The following is a 22,305-nucleotide window of genomic DNA, read 5'->3' as shown; positions in this document are numbered from 1 at the left end:
AAGAAACCAATTTTTTTAATGAAGATATTATGTAACCCAACTCAAGAGATTTCTTTCTGATGTTCCTTCTTTTACAAGTAAATTACAAAATATTAAAAGTTTCATTCCTTCTGATATTAATTATTGGACTCATGTATTTGTACATAATGATGCCAGTCATCATTCACTGAATTATAAATACACTGGACCTTTTAAAGTTTTGTCAATTAAAGATAAAACTATGACTTTGGATATGCATGGTAAAAAAAAGCTTATTTTGACCAGACTTCATGTCACGAAAATAAAGATTTGAGCAACACATTAAAAATAACTCAAAACAGAACAGTTCACAAAACAGCGAACTTACGGTTGAGGAAAAGATCCACAAGTCAATTCTAAAATCACCTACCAGCGAAAAGAAAACTAGAAGTGGTAGAACTGTACACTTTCCCAAAAGACTTTCTCAGTTTGTTTGAATATATTCCTCATGAACTTTTATATTCCTGGAATATTTTTTTTAAAAAAAGATTTGTAATGTTTTTTTCCAGAGAAATTAGACTAAACAATTTGATAAACTTTACAAGAATGCTGTTGTTATTGTAAAACCATGATGAGCAGTTATATTCATTTTTTTAACATTGTAAATTTGTATATTTCACTTACTAAAAATATTAATTCAAACATGTATTGAAATATTCGTTTTCACACACACACACACACACACACACACACATATAAGTCTCAGGCCCACGAAAGCCCTGTGAGTAGATTTTGTACACGGAAACTGAAAGAAGGCTGTTGTATATACGTATATATCCGTGTGTGTGTGTTTGTACCTCTACCATCGCTTGACAACCGATGTTGCTGTGTTCACGTCCCTGTAACAGCTGTTTGGCAAAACACACCGAAAGAATAAGTACTAGGCTTATAAACAATAAATCCTGGGGTTGATTTCTTCGACTAAAAGCAGTGCACCTGCATGGCTGCAGTCACATGACTGAAACAAGTAAAACAATAAAAAACTATGCCATTTTAATCCTAAGCAATGCCAGGTATTTTTGCTAGCGTATAAATATATTTTGAAGAATTGAAACATCCTACCTTTCTTATGTTTTACATTTTAGCTTTTTCATTTTCGTTTTCTGGTTTTCATTTTTTGTTTTCCATTCTGCATTTTCTGTATACTACCTTCTCAGATTTTTCACATTTCTCCTCTTATTCAATTCTTTAGTTCATTACAGTATGTGGTTAATCCAATGTCGCAAGAGATAAGGAATGGTCTGTTAGTCGAATCAGTATCTTGCTAGTCTGAGTTTTGCCTGAGGCACAGGGTTTTCTGGCAAGTAAGGAAGTTAAGTTTGTTTGTTTGTTTATTTGTTTGTTTGTTTGTGTGTGTGAGTGTGTGTGTGTGTGTGTGTGCACGCGTGTATGTGTATGCATATATGTATGCATGCATTTACATACCTAAAGAACCTCACAGTGGGGCTATAGCCAAACTTATGGATGCAGAGAGAGAGAGAGATGCAGACATGGGTGTGTGGTCAAGCATCTTCTTTCTGGTCAATGCAGGTTTGGGTATGTCCCCACTGCATGGATCCTTGGGTACGTACATGCATACATGATGGCTGTCAATTCATGACTGAGGAAGACTATCACCGATCTTTCAGATCATTGTGCATTCAGAAGCAGCAATGCCCGTATAAAATATCAGCAATGTCTGTGCAGTATTTTAGGTCTAAGAAGGGACTTTGATGACACCTCATAGACTCTTTCAAACCCTATTAACATGATTCAGAGACAAGCTAAGACAAGATGTCTAGTGCCAATTTGAGTTGCAAACATAGGAGGGTGGGATCTCAAGATCTCCAGCAAAATCAAAAGATCCCCAAAATGTCCAGTACCTTTCCCTGTATATCTGGTTTTACATTAAAGTGACCTTCTCCAAGAGATATGCTTTAACAAAAGTCCATTGGTCTTCCAGCACGCTGGATATCAACCTGGAATTTCTAGTTGTTGAACCTATACATCTGCCCTTCATATATACATAACTAACTTACTTACTTGCTTGCTAGAAGACAGCCACACTGAGTGGTTCCTTGGGCAAGTCTTGTAAATGAATTTGGTAGATGGAAACTGCACAGAGCCTGTCATAAATATAAATGACATCATTTTACACCTACTTGTCATGCTGACATGGGTTGGACAGGTCTTCATAATCCAAGTCATTTCTCATAAGGAGCTACTGCTCTCATAGATTGGTGCATCCTTTTAGCTTAGTTTCTAAGGTCAGATGCCCTTCCTATTGCTAACCAATTTAAAGGGTGTCCTGAGTGCATTTTGTGATACTGGGGCTAGAGAGCGGGATAAATCGTCAGTGAGACAGAAATAGAGACCTCACAATCATACAGTTTCTCTGTTTACCATTCACTTTGCATATACTAGGTATATTTTTTATGGCACTAGGAACTAGGAAAATTGTGAAAACCTTGGTGAAGCATGATGAAAGGAGAGCTCAACTTTATGTTACCTCTGCTAACTCACCAATCATTGCAAAGGGTACACAGAAGTCGCTTTTGGCTATGGCATTAAAACATGAGTAGATGGAAAGATGCCTTATACACTGTGAGTACAGAGAGTAACCTTAGGTCCTCTTCATTCAGTGCCCATGCTTTACTATCATATAGCATTGTAGTTTGTACACAAGCATCAAACTGTCTACTCTTCATAGAAGACTTTTGTTGCAAGCAGAGGTATTAGCTGCTATACTTTCAGAACAACTAATTCTAATTACATTACCTAATTAGGTGATGTAATTAGGAAGGGCATCCAGCCGTAGAAACATTGCTAGATCAGACTGGGCCTGGTGCAGCCTTCTGGCTTCCCAGTCCCCACTTGAACCGTCCAACCCATGCTAGCATGGAAAGTGGACACTAAATGATGATGAATTAATAGAAACTATTTACTATGTTTAGTGAACCAACCAGGCATTTAAGACAATCTATTTCCATTGTGCTCTTAGTGTTTATTGTCCAAGATCATCTGTCACATATGAAGTCTACTTTATTAGTCTGCACATGATTCCATTGTTTGTATTGCACATTCATAGCTTACACTGGGGACAGTGTATAGAGTTCCAACCTCCTTTCTACATACCAAGCAGATAATACCAGGATCCAGCCATCTTTCCCTCTCTCTCTCTCTCTCTCTCTCTCTCTCTCTCTCACACACACACACCTTTGTGAATGCTTACATTCTATGCTTTACCTGCTAAGCAACAATCAGTAATGCCTGTTAACATTCTCTGCCAACAGATCAGCTGCTGGCTCTGCACTTTTAATGATGAGTGACATGAAAAGTCCCTTATATGAATAAACAGATAAGAGTTAGCAACATGAAGGGCATTTAGCTGTAAAACATCAAAAATACATTAAAAATATGTATTTGTCTAACTCAGCAAGGAAAAATAAATGAAAAATGAATGATTAATATATATACATATATCTTTCTTTAATTTTTCTTTTATCAGTTTCAGTCATTAGACAGCAGCCATACTGGGGCACACCTTCAAGAATTTTTAGTTGAATGAATCAACATCAGTATTTATTTTTTCAAAGCCTGGTAGTTATTCTATCAGTCATTCTTACTGAACTGCTAAGTTACAGAGATTTAAGCAAATCAACACTGGTTACCAAGTGGTGGAAGGTGACAAAAAGAGACACAAAGACACATACACACAGATACATTTATGCTGGGCTTCTTCCAATTTCCGTTGACCAGATTCATTCACAAAGCTTTGGTTTTCCCAAGGCTATAGTAGAAGACACTTACCCAAGATGCCATGCAGTAGGACTGAACCTAAAACCATGTGCTTAGGAAGCAAGCATCTTATCACACAGCCACTGCACCTATTATAAGATTAATAGAAAAACAGCAGTTATTTTAAAAACATTTGGGCACTTACCCCAACTATGAAAGTCCCAATGCAATTCCAAATAAAAGTCTCCTAAATTTCGCAGTGCTTGAATATGTAGGGCCCATTTTTCCTCCAGTGAATTTCGAGATTGCTGCTTGAGTGTATGAAGTAAAGTTTTAACTGGAAAAGGATAAAGTTTTATAATTAAACTTCTCATATGGTTCAAATCAATTACATCAGAGATGGAATGAAAAGGATAATTAATACATGGAAAAAGCAATCTACCTTTCTCTTATGTGTGTGTTTATAAATATATACATATACATACATACATATAGGTTCAGCAACAATTTAGATTCAAATGAATGTGGTACTTAATTTAGATGCACCAGAATTTTGTATGGTGTTATCCATAAAAATTTGCGGGGTGATTATAATCAAAAATAAGCAACAAGAATGACTCCGGTAATTTGGTACAATTGTTTTGCACTACATCATTTTATTAAAAGTTGTAAGTATTACAGCAGATTTAAGATGCTGAGTGCTCATCAGCCAATTATATAGGTTTTCCAATAATACAAAAGCTTTCAAATCAAGTAGTAACACTATAGAGAAGGTAGATATACAGATAAAGATGTAGATTTAAATTTTAAGAACATATGAGGTTGCCTGTGAAACTTTTGTATCATCTGCATAACTTGTGATCGTGGCTCTCTGCGTGGTTGAGGGCATGTCTGAGAGGGCCATTATGAACAGTAGTGGTCCTAAAACAGTGCCTTGCGGAACACCGCTCACTATTTGCGTGTTATTTGAGGTGGCCCCATTAGCTACTACCACCTGACTTCTATCCTTCAGAAAGTCATGAAGCCATTCTCCCAATTTTCCAACTATGCCAAGATCACGCAGTTTGTGACATATCATTCCATGATCGACTTTATCAAAGGCCTTTGCAAAGTCGAGATATATGACTTCCACATTTGAGTGGTTGAGCAGTCGTTTCAGCACCCAGTCATAGTGTTGTAGGAGCTGAGTTAAGCAGCTTCTTCCTGGTCGGAAACCATGTTGGGTGTCAGGCAGCAAGTCATTTTCTTCAAGGAAGGTGATTAGTTTCCTTCTGACTATTCATTCCATGACCTTGCTGATGTGTGAGGTCAGAGAGATAGGTCTGTAGTTCTTGGCCTCCGCTCTGCTACCTCCTTTATGAATAGGGCATATTTTACCTTCCTTCAGTTTTCTTGGAAGTTTGCCAGTTGCAAGGAAGCTCTGAAAGAGGAACTGCAGTGGTCTTGCTAGGACTCTCTTACATACTTTTAGAAGGATTGCTGAGAATCCATCGGGGCCAGTAGTTGAGTTTGTTTTCATTTCATCTATAACCTTTATTACATCGTCTTCCTTTATATTGATGTAATCAATCATCGCTGCCTCTGATTTTATATCTGCAGCGATAAAGAAGTCAGTTGGATTGCTGACTTGAAAATGCCCTAGGGGTGGAGTGAAAATACTCTTGAATTGCTCATTTAGTATTTCACTTATCCTCATTGGATTTCCTGTGAGTGTACCATCCCAGATGAACCAACTTCACAGCAGGAGGTGCAGATGAGGGCAGCTGCATCAAACTCTCTCATGCACCAAATGGCAATTGCTAAAAAGCATTTGTGAAGTAAAATCATGTGGCAACACCAAATGGCGGTGTCCCAGCATGGCCACAGCTCGTGAGCTGAAACTAGATAAAATAAAAATAAATGAAGTTGTGAAGTGCAGCCACTGATGACCAAGCATACATACATATATATATATATATATATATATATATACACACGCACACACATATAGATACACCTGAGTTTGTATGATTGTATACAGATGAATATATTAACTGATGAAATTCTAACGAAGTCTGATTTTCATGTTTTATTTTTTACAATTTTACAATATTGAAAAAAACTAGTACTTTCATGCATTACATAATCATCAGGTCTATGTACTGACAACCATGTTCCACAATTGACAACTGTTCACTGTGGACAGTTGTCAATTGTGGAACACGACTGTCACTACATAAACCTGATCACTGTTTAATGCATGAAAGTACTAGTTCATTTCAATAATAGTTGGCCTCATACCATTAAAAATGACAGCTAATTGTAGTAATTTATACATAAATAAGGTACAAAATAATCATAGATAAAAACATTCATACACTTCCCTTGTACACACACACAGAGTTGAAACGCTGTTTGATTTTTCTTTTCACCGTAGAACTTTCATCATCCCACAACCAAGTTTGCCATCACCCCTTCCTTCCTTATTCATCTATAACCCCTTCCTTTCTCATTCATATGTTGTGACGGTAAAGAGTATTATTATAGTAGATTGTAAAATTGTAAGAATTGCAAAACATAAAATGTGAAAATCAGACTTGGAATTTCATTGATTAATATATATATATCATCATCATCATCATCATTGTTTAACGTCTGCTTTCCATACTAGCATGGGTTGGACGATTTTGACTGAGGGCTGGCGAACCAGAAGGCTGCGCCAGGCTCCAATCTTGATCTGGCAGTGTTTCTACAGCTGGATGCCCTACCTAACACCAACCACTCTGAGAGTGTAGTGGGTGCTTTTTACGTGCCACCGGCACAGGGGCCAGTCAGGTGGTACAGGCAATGACCTTGCTCGAATCTTTTTACACATGCCACCGGCACAGGTGCCAGTAAGGCGACGTTGGTAATGAACACACTCGAATAGTGCCCTTTTACGTGCCACCGACACAGAAGCCAGTTGACTGCTCTGGCAACGATCATGCTCAGATTGTGCTCTTGGCACCCTACTAGTACGAGCACAAGTGCCGGTAAGGTGACACTGGTAATGATCACACTCAAATGGTGCCTTTTATGTGCCACTGGCACAGAAGCTGGTTAGCCACTCTGTCAATGTTCACACTCATATGGTGCTCTTTGCACCCCGCAAGCACGGATGCCAGTCATCAAATTTGATTTTGATTTTACTTGCCTCAACAGGTCTTCGCAAGCAGAGTTTAGTGTCCAAAGAAGGAAAAGGTATGCATAAGTGGGCTGGTTACGCTCCTGGCATAGGTCACGAGGTTATGGTCTCATTTGGCTTGCTGGGTCTTCTCAAGCACAGCATATTTCCAAAAGTCTCGGTCGCTAGTCATTTCCTCGGTGAGGCCTAAAGTTCGAAGGTCGTGCTTAACCTCTTCATCCTAAGTCTTCCTGGGTCTACCTCTTCCACAGGTTCCATCAACCGCTAGGGTGTGGCACTTTTTCACACAGCTATCCTCATCCATTCTCGCCACATGATCATACCAGTGCAGTCATCTCTCTTGCACACCACATCTGATGCCTCTTAGGTCCAACTTTTCTCTGAAGGTACTTACACTCTGTTGCGTATGCACACTGACATTACACATCCATCAGATCATACTAGCTTCATTCCTTGTGAGCTTATGCATGTCCTCAGCCTTCACAGCCCATGTTTCACTGCCATGTAGCATGGCTGTTCATACACAAGCGTCATACAGTCTACCTTTTACTCTGAGTGAGAGGCCCTTTGTCACCAGCAGAAGTAAGAGCTCCATCATCATCATCTAGCATCTGCTTTGTATGCTGGTATGGGTTAGATGGTTTGACTAAAACTGGTGAGCTGGAGTCTGACTTGGCATGGTTTCTGTGGTTGGATCTCCTTCCTAATGCCAACCACTCCAAGACTGGGTGCTTTAATGTGCCACCAGCATGGGTGCCAGTTACATGACACTGTCATCAGCCATGACTACAATTTCACTTGGCTTGACAAGTCTTCTCAAACACAGCATACTGCCAAATGTTTTGGTCACTTGTCATCGCCTCCATGAGGCCCAACATTCGAAAACCATGCTTCACCACCACATCCCATGTCTTCCTGGGTCTATCTCTTCCACAAGTTCCCTCCACAGTTTGGGATCAGTACTTTTTCATACAGCTGTCCTTGTCCATATGCATCACTTGACCATACCAACACAGGGGTCTCTCTAACACACCTCATCTGATGCTTATGCCGAATTTTTCTCTCAAGATGTTTATTCTCTGTCATATGTGCACACTGACATTGCACATCCAATGAAGCATACTAGCTTCATTCCTTTCAAGCCTTCACATGTCCTTTGCAATTACAGCTCATGTTTCACTGCCAAGTAGCATGGCTGTTACCAACAGAGGTAGGAGCTCTCTGAACTTTGCTCAGCCAATTCTTATTCTGGCAGCTATGCTCTCGGAGCATCCACCTCTGCTACTGACTTGGTCACCTGGATAACAGAAGCTATCAACTATTTCTAGCTTTCCCTACTGCCATTTGATGGAGACTATCTTCCTCTGATATTGCTGCGCCTTTTCTGTGTCCATAGCTTGCACTGGGTACATCTTAGTTTCTACCTTTGCTTTTTCTATGTACCATGCAGAGCCATTTAACTGAAGGGATTTGTGATTTATCTGCTCTCTTACTTACTAAAACTATGCTTTTTGCTAAATTAAATTTAAGGCCCTTTGATTTTAGACCTTGCTTCAACACACACACATATATATATAATAATAATATTAGGGAGTATAGCTCCAAACTTACAGGGAGAAATTCAATTTAGTATTAAATCAAATTTCACAGTATAAATATATAAAATATGAATTAGAGATAAAACCACTATTATGCAACTCAAACAGTGATAAACATAAACGAATACATAAATAACAAATAATATAAATATAATTAATATAAAATATAATATATATATATATATAGTAGATATAGTTTTTTTTTTTAAGTATAAAAAGAATGATAAATATAATATAATAGGTAAAAACACTACGTATGTTTCATGGCTATAATTAAATTCGAATTACAATTAAGTTTAAATTCAATTGAAATAAATTCGAACTAAAATTATAGTCAATCTTCAAGTTAATGATAACAGTTAAATAAATAAACAAATAGAGTTAAACAATATTTTAAAGAAATAAATAAAATAATAATAATTTTTCTTATAGAAAAAACTCCATTATCTAAATTAGAAACTTAAAACATTAGGATTATTTCCTACAACCCATTTATTATGTTAAATATTTATTTTTAAGGTAAAAAAATATGTATTTATCTATGAAGATATAATATGGCTTTAATATGGCATTATAAAAATCTTCCTCATCCAATGAAGATTCATAAATGTCAATATGATTCGTCCAAAGACAAATCACTGTTGTACATCATCAAGAGTAAAACCTTTGAAGTCAGAATCACTACTTGCTGACACCATGTCATTAAAAACTAAAATATACACTTCTCTACGAACAAAAAAAAACAAGAATTCTCAAAAATTTCACTGTAATTTTACTTGAATGAAGGCAGGAAAAGTTTTATCATGCATTATCACAAAGCTATGAGAATTCAATAATGTAATTTGTTTATTCTTTAGCAATTTCATACAGAAATCAGATATGACCAGATTTGGCCGGTTCAAACAAATAAAGGAGAATAATTTTCAGCTGGTTATGGCCAGTCTAAACACTAAAGGGTTAAGCAGAACAAAAAACAAAAAAATTTGTAATTAAAAATTCAGGTCAATATGTGTTGGTGCCTCCTCATGTCTACATTTCTTCAGAGACTTTTGTAGTGAATGTAAATAATAATGCTTATTATATACATTTGAAGCTTTTGCTTCAAATGAAATGTGTTGTAGATGCAGAGCTTTTGTATAAACTAAACCTACTGTCTCTTGAAAAACCTTTACAAAATGTATGTAACCTGTTTGTAATATCATGTGCCCATGTGTAAATATGCATATATTTAAGCAGTTTTGAATACAACATTTGTAAAATTAGGTAGAGCGTTTATTATAGAAAATAAGATAAGGTAAAATAATGAGTTAATCATTGACTACAACACATTGTACATATTAAAAGTAATCAAATCTGTATATTTGGGGAGTGATAAATATAATTTCCTTATTTACAAGTTATTTTTGCGTTTTTGTGTACATCATTATACTGTCATTAGCAACTGTCATCTGTCAATGATTCTTCCAATTGGAAAAATTGAATATTTATATATCACTGTCACCGTGATCGACCAGGCTATCAGATGTTGCTACACATTGGTCACAATGCGCTTTGCATTGTTTTATCCTTCAAATGATGCCACCCAGCTGGCTAAGCGGGCAGGCCAACAGAAGAAAGAGTGAGAGAAAGTTGTGGTGAAAATGTACAGCAGGGATTGTCACCACCCTCTGCCGGAGACTTGTGGAGCTTTATGTGTTTTTGCTCAGTAAACACTCACAATGCCCGGTCTTGGAATCGAAACTGCGATCCTACGACCACAAGTCTGCTGCCCTAACCACTGGGCCATTGCACCTCCACATATTTATATATACAAACCAAAATGTAATTATCACAAAGTTTAGTAAAACATCACCTATCATTAGGTACTCTAGTACTTTTATATTTGTTGAATTGGTAATTTATAATCTTTTTCGTCATTCTGAAGATATCATACCCTTAGTCAATATATCATGAATTTCCAATTTCAACAGTGGTCATACCATCCTTGTTGTTATCACAAGGATGGACTACTTTATAGGTCAAGTTTATAGGTCAAATGATTAAGTCACAGCTCCCTTGTTAATCCAAGTTAAATTTGATTTTGGATAGTAGTGATACTACATCAAATTTCTCTCTTATATTGATTTCTTCATTTAAATTCTTCATTTGCAAAACTTAAAGGAAGCATATATTGAAATACATGAAGTTTTTAAAAAAAACTGTCATCTAAAAAGATATTACTCACTTGTTTTTCGGTTACCATAGCTCACAGCTTCTGCCAAAGGTGTCCAGCCTAAACAATTTTTTATTCGGATTGGAGAGCCATGATCTAAGAGAAGCTTGATACATTCTGTAAAGATGAAAATAAAACTGAAATAAACAAAAGTACTCTAAAATTTATTACTTACATCATGGGTTCCACAGTTCCACGGAGTAATTTAAATTCAGTATGAAAAATACACATGTATACACTTACAGACACAAATACAATACTTAGTGGTAGTAGATAGTTTATCTAAATGGCCAGAATAAACACTCGGGTTTCAGTTGCACAAGATCTCCTTGTGTTGAGAACGATGATGACTTTGAAAACTTTGCATAGGCCTCTAAGCAGGTAATGCCAAGCTTTTGGTAAAATTTGATGCAGGAGCCTGGTACAGCCTTCTAGCTGCCAGCATGGAAAGCGGACATTAAATGACAATGATGATGATTCTCTGCTCAATTTTCTTTGTCATAGTCATTGCAATGATCAGACACTACACACCTTTCTTACACTTATTGTCCAATCCTCATATGCTGCATTAATATTCCTTGCACTTTCCGTTGCATTGGTGCCTTTATTGAACTCACAAAGCAAAATATGCCGAATATGCTCCTTCGTCACTTCCATTATAACTTTGAAAAAATAACTGTTAAAATCAAACTGCACTCTTCAAAACTTGCACTAAAAATAAGTACAAGTTAAAATTACTATCTGCTTTTATAGCAAGTTGATGCAGGTAGTTTATCCCATCCCCCTTCGACTTCTAGTTCATGCAATTGAAAAAAACCCACATTATTTATGGGATGACCCAATACTTGATAGCTCCACAGAGCCACATAGCTAACATCACCACTACAAATAAGATATAACGATGATTCAAATAAATACATTTGATTTGTTTGTAGTTTACTGAAATATTTGAAATATATCTATAAAACTAATAAATAAGCCAAGAAATATTATTTACCTTTGTGTCCAAGAATGACAGCAAGATGCAATGGTGTATTGCCTATAAGAAAAAAGTTGCATTCCAGTCAGTGTTGGTCATTGGATAAATTTTTAACTCAATGAATATATTTACAAGTCTAAATTCTATAATTAACAACTCACTATATTTAGTAGAATTATAAGAGATACATATTCAAACATCGATATATTAAAAAAAAAACATACAGCAAGTAAAATATTTTCAAACCATTTCAGATCAAATGAGATTACTGACATTTTATATGGAAAAAGTATGAATTGACTATCATACTATAATATTTAATTGATGGTCTCTATTAAAAGATGATGTAATTCAAATTATATATTAATGTTGCATAATTTCTAATTTTGAACAGAAGTTATATTGGGTTCCAATTTGAAACATGAAAAGTAAATTTCTCCATTTAAGTATCAGATAGACAAGTATAAATGAAAAAGTTAATTTACTTTGTTGAACAGGATATAACAAAATATTAACCATTTTTATGCCTTTATGAACCTTTCAACAATAGTCCAAGAAAATTAATGCAGAGGTTTCTTAAAACTAAGCAAACAGAATAATATATTATTCCTTAGCACAAAATACAATCATCACGGAATATATTAAGACTGAATAATAAATGATTAGTTTGTTAGTTATATGAGGTGGTATCAAAAAGTTTCCGGACCAGTTATGTTTAAGAAAAAAAAAAACTTATTTAGCTAAGTAAATCATTTCTTTCAAAATAGTCACATTGCACAGCAATACACCAGTCTCAGCATTCCTGTATCTTTTGGAATCTAGCCTGAAAGTCATATTCCATAAGTGAGATGAGGACCTTCTGTGATTTGCTCTTGATCTCGACAATGATGCTAAAATGGCAACTTCTGAGCTGCATTTTCATCTTGGAGAAAAGATGGGAGTCTGCAGGTGCTAATTCTGGTGAATAGGGTAGATGCAGAAGTGATACCATGTTGTTTTTGGCAAGAAACTCATGAGTGATAAGAGCTCATCGACATGGTGCACTGTTGTTGTGAAGAATCCAGTTCTTCACGCTCCATAGATCCAGTCACTTTCACTGAATGTCTTCAAAATATCGCAGTAGGACTCTTGATGGGTAACTTGACCTTGGGGGACAAATTCTCAAAGCATAATACCACATTTCCAAGGTTAGCACTCATGGCAGGTCTTCCAGATCACTCATCATCTTCCAGGGATGTTCTTCCACTTTTGAAGCACCCATGCCACTGGAAACTTGATTTCTTAGGTCTGAACTCTGACTGCTCCAACTGCTGAGACACAAGCAGATGATATTGCACTCTGTTCAGGATGACCCTGGCAATTACTAGGCACTGAGAGGTGTGTAACAGCCCTATAATTGATGCAGTCTTGGCAATCTTTATAAAGTGGGATAATTATGTTCCTCTTCCAGTCAGGCAGTATGATGCCGTTGCTCCAGACTGAGCAGATGACTTGATACACTCAGGAATTGATATAAAATTATCCTGCATCACAGGTTTATTTCATAAATCGATTGTGATTCAAATGGGTGTTTGGAGGAAGTGAATGAACAATAATGCCATTACATCTGCTACATATATCGCATATGTTACATAACTTTGTATGAAGTATGGAATCAATAATATAACGCTCATAACATAGATTTGACTTCCCTTTTCTTCAATTATGTTGTATGTGTGTGTGTGCGTGTGCATGCATACATACAGCTGAATTAATTGCGAAACATAAAGATTTAAGATCACTGTACAAAATAATGAAAAGACTGCATAGTGAAGACCAAGGAAGATCTACCTGTACAAGGTGCAGATGGAATCAAAATAACTGATGAAAAAGCCAAGCTAGAACAATGGAAGAATCACTTCCAAACTATCCTTAATCGCCCAGAACCCATAATCTCTACCAAAATAAAAGAAATGGGTAAGGACTTGGAAATCAACATTGGAGAGATCACAGTGAATGAAGTCATAAAAGCTATCCATAAATTAAAAAATGGCAAATCATCAGGATTAGATGGAGTTTGTGCTGAGATGCTTAAAGTAAAGGTCAAAACATTACCAATCATCTTCCAAAAAATGATTGAGGAAATACTGAACAACTGGAAAAAGGGCCAACAAAGAGGTTGGCAAAATTGGGGCCCATTCTCGCTCCCATTGCGGCCCCAGACTACTGTTGGTAGGTTTCCCCGGCGAACGTAAAGCAGTTGAGGGAGAGGACAAGCTCTGCCAGGTGGAGAAGGGTGCTTGGTGTGGGGTCTGGGCGACAGTCTAGGAAGTATTGATCATTATAATCAAGCCCTCTACTCCCAGAAAATCCCTTTGTTAAAAACTTAATTGTTAAAAACTTAAATGATAAACCATCCAGAGCATCCATCATATAAACAAATTAGAGATTCTAGAGTTGGCTCTTTAAACGGAGGTAAAGTAAATAGGTCTAATAAAAGCACAGATACAACCAGCATAAATACAAATGAGGTTAAGATAAAAAAACATAAAGAAAGAAACCACACCGACAAAAATTCAGTTAGGGAAAACCCTACCGATAGGAGTAATACTAACAATAAAAGAATTCCTAAACGTAAGAACTGTAAATCACGCAACTATATATGGTATAACATACCATATAATGTAGCAGTTACAGGAAAATTATGCAAGAAAATATTTTCAATTATATCCAATAACTTTCCAGCTACTCATAAATATAGCAGTATTCTATCCACTAACAAAATAAGGCAATTCCTGGAAGACACCAATCTAGAACCTTATGGTTTTACTCACATGAAAGATGAACTTCTTGATCATTTTAGAGAGAGAATAATAATAACTGAAATCAATGGTATTCAAAATATTATAACATCCTGAGGTACAGCTTCTGTGATCCTGAATGACTTCTATAAACAGCCTAAGGATAGTGATCCGGAAGTGGAGAAGTTGAGACTGATAGAAAATGTGACCGACCTTATTTGAAATGATGTTAAGTCAGTTGTACAACTGAAGGACACTTACCCAACTAGTCTTTCTATGAGTGATATCTCAGAAGCATATTCCAGAATCACAATGCTTACTACTGAACACCGTATTGTTGGAAAAGAAAAACAGATGAAGGTGTGCTCATTGGGGCATGTGATAAAGCAGGCTGCTAGCACCAGAGTTCTAACTGTACCATTGCAATTAGGTCTAGGTGTGCAAAAGCATTCACATTATGCCTCAAGATTTATGAGTGACACACTGAATGCCCATGGATTCTGTAGTTCATATTCAGAGGTGCAAAAATATGAATGGAGTGCAGCTGTCAACCAGGGATTGGACATTCTGGAGTTCCTCCCTGGACAGTTTGATTAATATGTGGCCAATAACATGGATCATGACACTAGGACTCTTGACAGTTCTGTGTCATTCTATGGAATGGGCATTTTAGCAGTAGTAACACCCGAATGTGATGGCACCTCAGTGGTAAAACATGTCTATGACAGCAGAGGAGATCGTTGTAGTACAACACATAGGCATTAAGAAATTCATATCACGTGGTGATGAACTTGCTAATGTCAAGTATGAAGTTCTACCAGAAGAACCCAAACACATGTCTGTGGCTGCAATACATGGAGATGATAGACATGAAGTCATCCATGTGATCACAACAAATCAGAGATTGGTCCCTCCATCTGGAAACGTTGTAAGCCATGCTTCCATACTTAGTTGCCTCTAGTACAAGAAGTCATTGCACTTCTATCTGCAGAAGATAACAAAACTGGAAGATACACATCTCAATGTCTACCAACAGTCCACCCAGGGATTACATGTAGTCAAGAGGAGTGACTGCTTCTAGGCAGAATGTTGGCACCCTACTGGAAACATCTCCTGCAACAAGGATTCAGAATGTGTGCATCTGCTCCCTATGACAAACACCCCACCTCCTCCCACCTCACTACCATTGCCGGCCACTGAGGAGAACCATGGTCCCAGGAGAAGTGGCAGCTAGAATACTACAGCTCCAGCACATTCAACGTCTGTGAACATCAGCAACTCCCTAAGATGTCTGGCCCACTGATCTACTTAATGGTGGACCCTGATGCTAAACCAGTCACCCATACCAGCCCTGGTTCATTGGCAAGAGGAAGTGAAAACAGGTATCAACCATGACATCCAACTTGGAGTTATCGAGCCTGTCCCCATTAGTACACCTGTCACCTGGTGCCACAGAATGGTGGTATGCCCCAACAAATCTGGAAAACCTTGGTGAACTGTCAATCTTCAGCCCCTCAACTGACACGTGGTCTGTGAGACACATCACACCCAATCCCAATTTCACCAAGCTTACTCTGTACCACCCCACACCCGAAAAACTCTTCGACGCTGGGAATGGCTACCACAGCATTGCCCTGGATGAGAGGGACTGCCGCCTAACCTACATCATGCCCTGGGGCCGCTTCTACTATTGCATTGCACCACAGGGATTACATCACTTCAGGGGACGGTTACAACTGACGGTTCAATGAGATTGTTTCAAGCATCCCCCAGAAAATGAAGTGCATCAATGACACCTTGATGTGGTTGAACACCATTGAGGAAGTTTTCTTTCAGGCCATCCAATGGCATCATTCTGAATCCCACTAAGTTCGAATTTGCCGGGTTTGAGATCACCTCTACCACAGTGAAACCCCGTGCCTGGTTCATAAGGCAATCCGTGACTTTTCCACCCCTAAGAACATCACCGATATCCACAGCTGATTCAGTCTGATCAACAAAGTCTCCTATGCTTTCATTTCTGCCAAACAAGTGTTGCTATTCTGGGAACTCAAGCCAGGCACCCGGTTTGTATGGACTTGTAGGCGCAAACCAGCTGAATAGGCTCTTTGAGGAATCAAAATCAATCATCATCAAGAAGATCCAAAGAGGTGAGGAGATTTTCAACAAAACCAAGCCGACTTGCTTTGCCACTGACTGGAGCAAAGACAGCATTGGCTTCTGGCTGTTCCAAAAACACTGCAATTGCCTTTCACCCCCACACCTTTTGCTGCAAATCTGGCAGGAAAATCATCCTGGTTGGGAGCCACTTCACTTCAGTGGCAGGATCTCATTACACATCAGTGGAGAGTGAAGCACTGACAGTTACCGATGCATTGGAAAAAGTATGCTACTTCACCTATGGCTGCACCAAACTCATTGTCGCAGTTGACCACATACCTCTCTTGAAAGTAATTGGCGATCACTGCCTGGACGACATCCCAAACCCTTAATTGCATAAACTGAAAGAAAAAACCCTGTGGTATAACTTCAGCATCACTCGTGTACCAAGCACTTGCCATGCAGCAGCTGATGCTGTCACACACCACCCTATCGGACAGCCCACACTACGAGACCTCCCAGATGATATTACAGCAACAACTCCTCCAACTAAGCCACTCATCTCTGCCACAATCTTTCCTAGCAACTATCCACTCTACTGGAGATGGCAACACTACAAAGTGCTTTCACAGTGACTACATTTCACTGGTTAGGGACATAGTCTGCACTGCTACTATCAGTGACCCAAGCATGACCAAACTCATAGATGCAATCAAGGACAGTTCCCCAGAGGACTGTTCCAAAGTACCCCCAGAGCAGTGGCAGTATTATCAGTTTATTGATGAACTCACCAGCTTCGATGGAGTTATCCTGTATCATGACAGGGTTCTTATACCTCTCTCCCTTCGCATGCAGGTCCTCCAGGCATTACACTCAGAACATCAGGGCATGACACAAATGCGTTCCAGAGCAGAAACATCCTTCTTCTGGCCAGGCATGACCCCAGCCATCATTGAGATGTGGGAGCACTGCTCAGCCTGCAACTAAATGGCACCCTCACAGCCAAGCACTCTCCCATGCATCCAATGAACCCTGTCTACTCCAAAGCCTAGTTTTCGATTACTTCCAGAATCAATTTGGACCCAATCCTATACAATGGGATACAATTGGTGTCATTGTAGAGGTACACCAGTTTGATTAGTACGTGGTGAGAGTGGATGGTTCAGGCCCTGTCATACTGCACAACAGAAAATTCGAAGTATCTACTAGTTGTTCATCATGCACCACTACTCATGGCCCCTATACCACCTGCATTCCTGATGCCAACAAAACTACTTTCTCAACCCAGTTTAACAGCTCCTCATGCAGCTACACCACCAATATTTCAGGCCTACACAACATGCACACTTCCTGATACAAAGACCATCACAACTGGGAACCCATCTCTACCACCTACCCCCAGAGCCACACCAACTTGCCCCACCTTCATCACCTCACCTACTTCAGGACAAGCCTTACGACCACATGATGTCCCTGGTCTCCAAGCCTGATGCAGCTGATCCCCTACCCAACAATCACCACGTTCATCGCTCCGCCAGAGTGGCAAAGCCTGATGCACAACTGACACATTGCCCCTTGATTGTCACACCTTCAATATTACTTAAGTGTAGGGCGGCGAGCTGGCAGAATCGTTAGCATACTGGGCGAAATGCTTAGCGGTATTTCCATCTGCTGCTACATTCTGAGTTCAAATTCTGCCGAGGTCGACTTTGCCTTTCATCCTTTTGGGGTTGATTAAATAACAATTACGCACTGGGGTCGATATAATCGACTTAATCTGTTTGTCTGTCCTTGTTTGTCCCCTTTGTGTTTAGCCCCTTGTGGGTAGTAAAGAAATAGGTATTTCATCTGCTGTTATGTTCTGAGTTAAAATCCTGCCAAGGTTGACTTTGCCTTTCATCCTTTCGGGGTTGATTACATAAGTACCAGTTATGCACTGGGGTCGATGTAATCGACTTAATCCCTTTGACTGTCCTTGTTTGCTCCTCTATTTCTAGCCCCTTGTAGGCAATAAAGAAATAAATATTAACCGTCTCTCACATTAATTATCCCATTTTCTTTAACCATTTACTACATATTATCAGTCTTCTTTGCTTCCCTCCAAAGACTTGGGGAGGGCATAGAGGATTATAACTAAACACACATATATTATCATTTATTACATTACTCTCAATTTGTCATATATTATCCATCATCTTTTTGTTCACATTTCAAGTATACTTCAATCTACATAAATAAAGTGTTGGTGAAAGCAAAGAGTTGTCAGACTCATTTACTTTTTCATTCTGTTATTTCACCAAGTTCCACTCCAACAATTCTTTAGGACGTTTACTATGTTAATATTTAATGTTATCATGGGTTGGACAGTTTGACAAGAGGTGCTAAGCCAGAAGATTGTACCAGGCTCCATTGTCTGTTGTGGCTTGGTTTCTTTAGCTGGAAGCCTTTCTTAACATCATCCACTTTACAGGGGGAGATATTATTAATGTCTATGCCAATCCTTATTACTAATACCCCACAGTTAATATTCTTTTTTTTTTCTTCTTTTTCCTATTATTATTACAAGCAGAAAGACTGTCCTCCAGGCAGTTTTCTGGCACGTAAAAAGCACCGTCCGTTCGTGGCCGTTGCCAGCCTCGCCTGGCCCATGCCAGTGGCACGTAAAAAGCACCATCCGTCCGTGGCCGTTTGCCAGCTCCGTCTGGCACCTGTGCGGATGGCACGTAAAAAGCACCCACTACACTCATGGAGTGGTTGGCGTTAGGAAGGGCATCCAGCCATAGAAACACTGCCAGATCAGACTGGGCCTGATGCAGCCTTCTGGCTTCACAGACCCCAGTTGAACCGTCCAACCCATGCTAGCATGGAAAGCGGACGCTAAATGATGATGATGATGATGATTCCCAATTCTAATAATTTTTACAATATTTTATGTCTAATTATTTCTTTGTATAATAGTGGTCACTTGCTTAGTAAATATTGCTTTCGTTATTTTATCAGTCATAATCTCTCTTTTTCAATGAGTCAATCTTTTATACTCTTTTACTTGTTTCAGTCATTTGACTGCGGCCATGCTGGGGCACCGCCTTTGGTCAAGCAAATCGACCTCTGGACTTATTCTTTGTAAGCCTAGCACTTATTCTATCGGTCTCTTTTGCCGAACCGCTAAGTGACGGGGACATAAACACAGCAGCATCGGTTGTCAAGCGATGTTGGGGGGGGACAAACACACACACACACACATATATATATATATACATATATACGACAGACTTCTTTTCAGTTTCCGTCTACCAAATTCACTCACAAGGCTTTGATCATTAATAATTGGGGTAGAAATTGATTGATTGATAGATAGATGGATGGATGGAAGGAGGGAGGGATACACACACATTCACAAAAGTCTGGTGATGTGGGAACACATGGGAATGACATTTCCTTACTTTTACAAATATACCCAAATTTAAACTGATCTAATATAACAATATCATACATTTTCTGCACAGAAACACAACTTTTTTCATTAACCTTCCTACTATTCCGCTGCACCATTTGTGTATCCCATAGCTTGCATTGGGTGCACTAAATGGAATTCCTGCCAAAATCTTTCCAACATATCAAACGGCTATTTACCTGAAGCAAATAGGTTTTGTCTGTTTTCTTGCTTACCAGGATCTTGGTTTTTGCCAAATTATCTTTAAGGCTCTTTAATTCCATGTTTTGCTACTGCACCAGGAATTTCTTTTCTAGTACTGTTACAGATGGGAACTGAGTGTGCCCTGGGAAGAATATATGGAGAAGGCTTATGAGAGGAAACTTCCCAAATACCAAGAAACTAGTGAAGCAGAGCAGAAGCCAAAACTAGCAGGTACATTACAAAGCAACTGAAATCATCTGGTGGTATTTTGTTAGAGCATTCATTCTGCAAAGCTCTGACTGGGCATGAAGTTACTTGTGCAGCAAAGGAGAAGGCTATAAATTCTGTCACTGAATTTGCAAAGAAGGCCATTAGGTGGTTTAGAATAATAAAAAAAAAAGCAGACCAGTGGTTTTTATTACTGGAGAACAAGCTGGAACTTGATAAGCCCCAGTTGAATCAAATGGACAAAGGGCATGTTGTTGAAAGACCCAAAGCCCCTAAGATCCGCAGAGACATTACTATTGAGGCATCCCAGGGCATCAATAAGATTAACCTTGGGACTAAATTCCAGGAACAGAGCAGGTGATAACCAAGACTACTTTGGTGACAACCAGAAAGTTAGCTGACAGCTCAGAAAGACAGTATTCAGGGCAAGTGAGACCAGCAATTTAAATTGCAAACCTTTTTCTTGCTACAGACAAACCTATGAAATACAACCTCAGGGGATCCTAGAGCAAGGTGGAGAAAGGGGCATGGGAAGAAAAAGATTTGCAACAGTATGGATTTACAAACTTCAACCCATGCAAAAAGAAAAAGGATGATGAACAAAGTGCAAAGAATGCAAAAATCAGCATGGTCTAAAAATCAATCAGGCCAGAATGAAATGTCTGTCTGGACAACAAGAATCAGGTGTAACACAAAGGATCACATTCTGGTGAGATGCAAAAGGAGTATGGCCAGAACTCACCCCAATGTGCAAAGTTCCTCTGTGCCTGTACCTCCAAATCCGTAGCAGAGTAGTTCAGTTAATCAAATGGTCTCTGGCAAGCAACTAAGACCAGAAGATGCATGCAGAATCCTACAGACAACACCTAAAGGGAAACACTGACAGCCAATTGGAAGCAATGACTACAATCATTGTTAGATATGTATCAAGAGTTGTCAACTGGTGGAGATATGTTGAGGTTGTTTGGATTCCTTAGGAGAATTCTAAGAGAATCAATCAGTTCAGGACCATCTCACTACTCAACATTGAAGACAAGATATTCTTCAGTATTGTGTCCCACTGGCTAATAAAGCTTCTCCTGGATGACTGATACAAAAAGGTGAAATTGCTGGAACACCTAACAGCCTGGAGCATACAGGGACGGTCAAACAGTTCTTAGGTGGTCTAAACTTCACAAATGCCTATGGACTTATGCCATACAAGCTGGTAGATGAGGCTCCCCAAAACACCAAGTCCCCAGTAAGATCAACAACCTCATTCGGGATTATTATCACAATTTTCAAGTGAGAATCATGTCTGGACCCACAGCATGAGAGTAGCAGATTGGAAAAGGCTATCATAACTGACATTTCATTAACCCTTCTTGCTCTCTCCATGAACATGGTGGTCAAGTCAGCAGTGGTGAAGTGCCAAGGACCCTGGACAAAAACTGACACACAATAGCCTTCATGGATAACCTGACAGTAAGAACATCAACAGTTGCTGGTTGCAGACAGATCTTCAAGTACTCAAGAAGCTTATCTCATAGACAAGGGTGAGCTGCAAACTATAGTTACAAGCAGAACTTTCAAGGACACTTGTACTGAAAAAAGGGGAAGTGAGGAAAAGTTTCACTTCACTAAGTTTGACACTACCATCCCAACTCTGTCAGAACAACCAGTCAAGCACTAGGAGAAACTCTTTAACAGTAGCCATTTGCTGAACCAGAAAAGACCTTCAGAACTGGCTTAGGAACATTGAGAAATCTGGATTGCCCAGTCGCTTCAAAACTTGAATATACCAGTATGCCACACTGTCCAGTAGTTTGTGATCTGTCATTATACAATGCCAGTATGTCATTTGTGGAAACCTTAGAGAAGAAAATTACCACTT

At 38.8% G+C, this 22,305-nt stretch overlaps 1 protein-coding gene across 1 annotated transcript in view; it reads right to left on the bottom strand.

The window, feature by feature from the left end:
* LOC115215743 (ankyrin repeat domain-containing protein 13C-A) overlaps positions 1 to 22,305 on the bottom strand; it is a 61,518-nt gene that overhangs the window by 35,899 nt on the left and 3,314 nt on the right. Inside the window, exons 2-4 of the mRNA XM_029785036.2 lie at positions 11,706 to 11,747; positions 10,721 to 10,825; positions 3,941 to 4,072 (exon numbers count right to left, since the gene is read on the bottom strand). Of these exons, the coding sequence (XP_029640896.1) occupies positions 3,941 to 4,072; positions 10,721 to 10,825; positions 11,706 to 11,747 (279 nt within the window). The remainder of the gene's footprint in view (positions 1 to 3,940; positions 4,073 to 10,720; positions 10,826 to 11,705; positions 11,748 to 22,305) is intronic.

Source organism: Octopus sinensis, linkage group LG9 (assembly GCF_006345805.1).
Source record: "Octopus sinensis linkage group LG9, ASM634580v1, whole genome shotgun sequence".
Lineage (NCBI taxonomy): Eukaryota > Metazoa > Mollusca > Cephalopoda > Octopoda > Octopodidae > Octopus > Octopus sinensis.
Note: the sequence above shows the minus strand (reverse complement) of the source record. Positions and strands in the feature narration are given on the sequence as shown.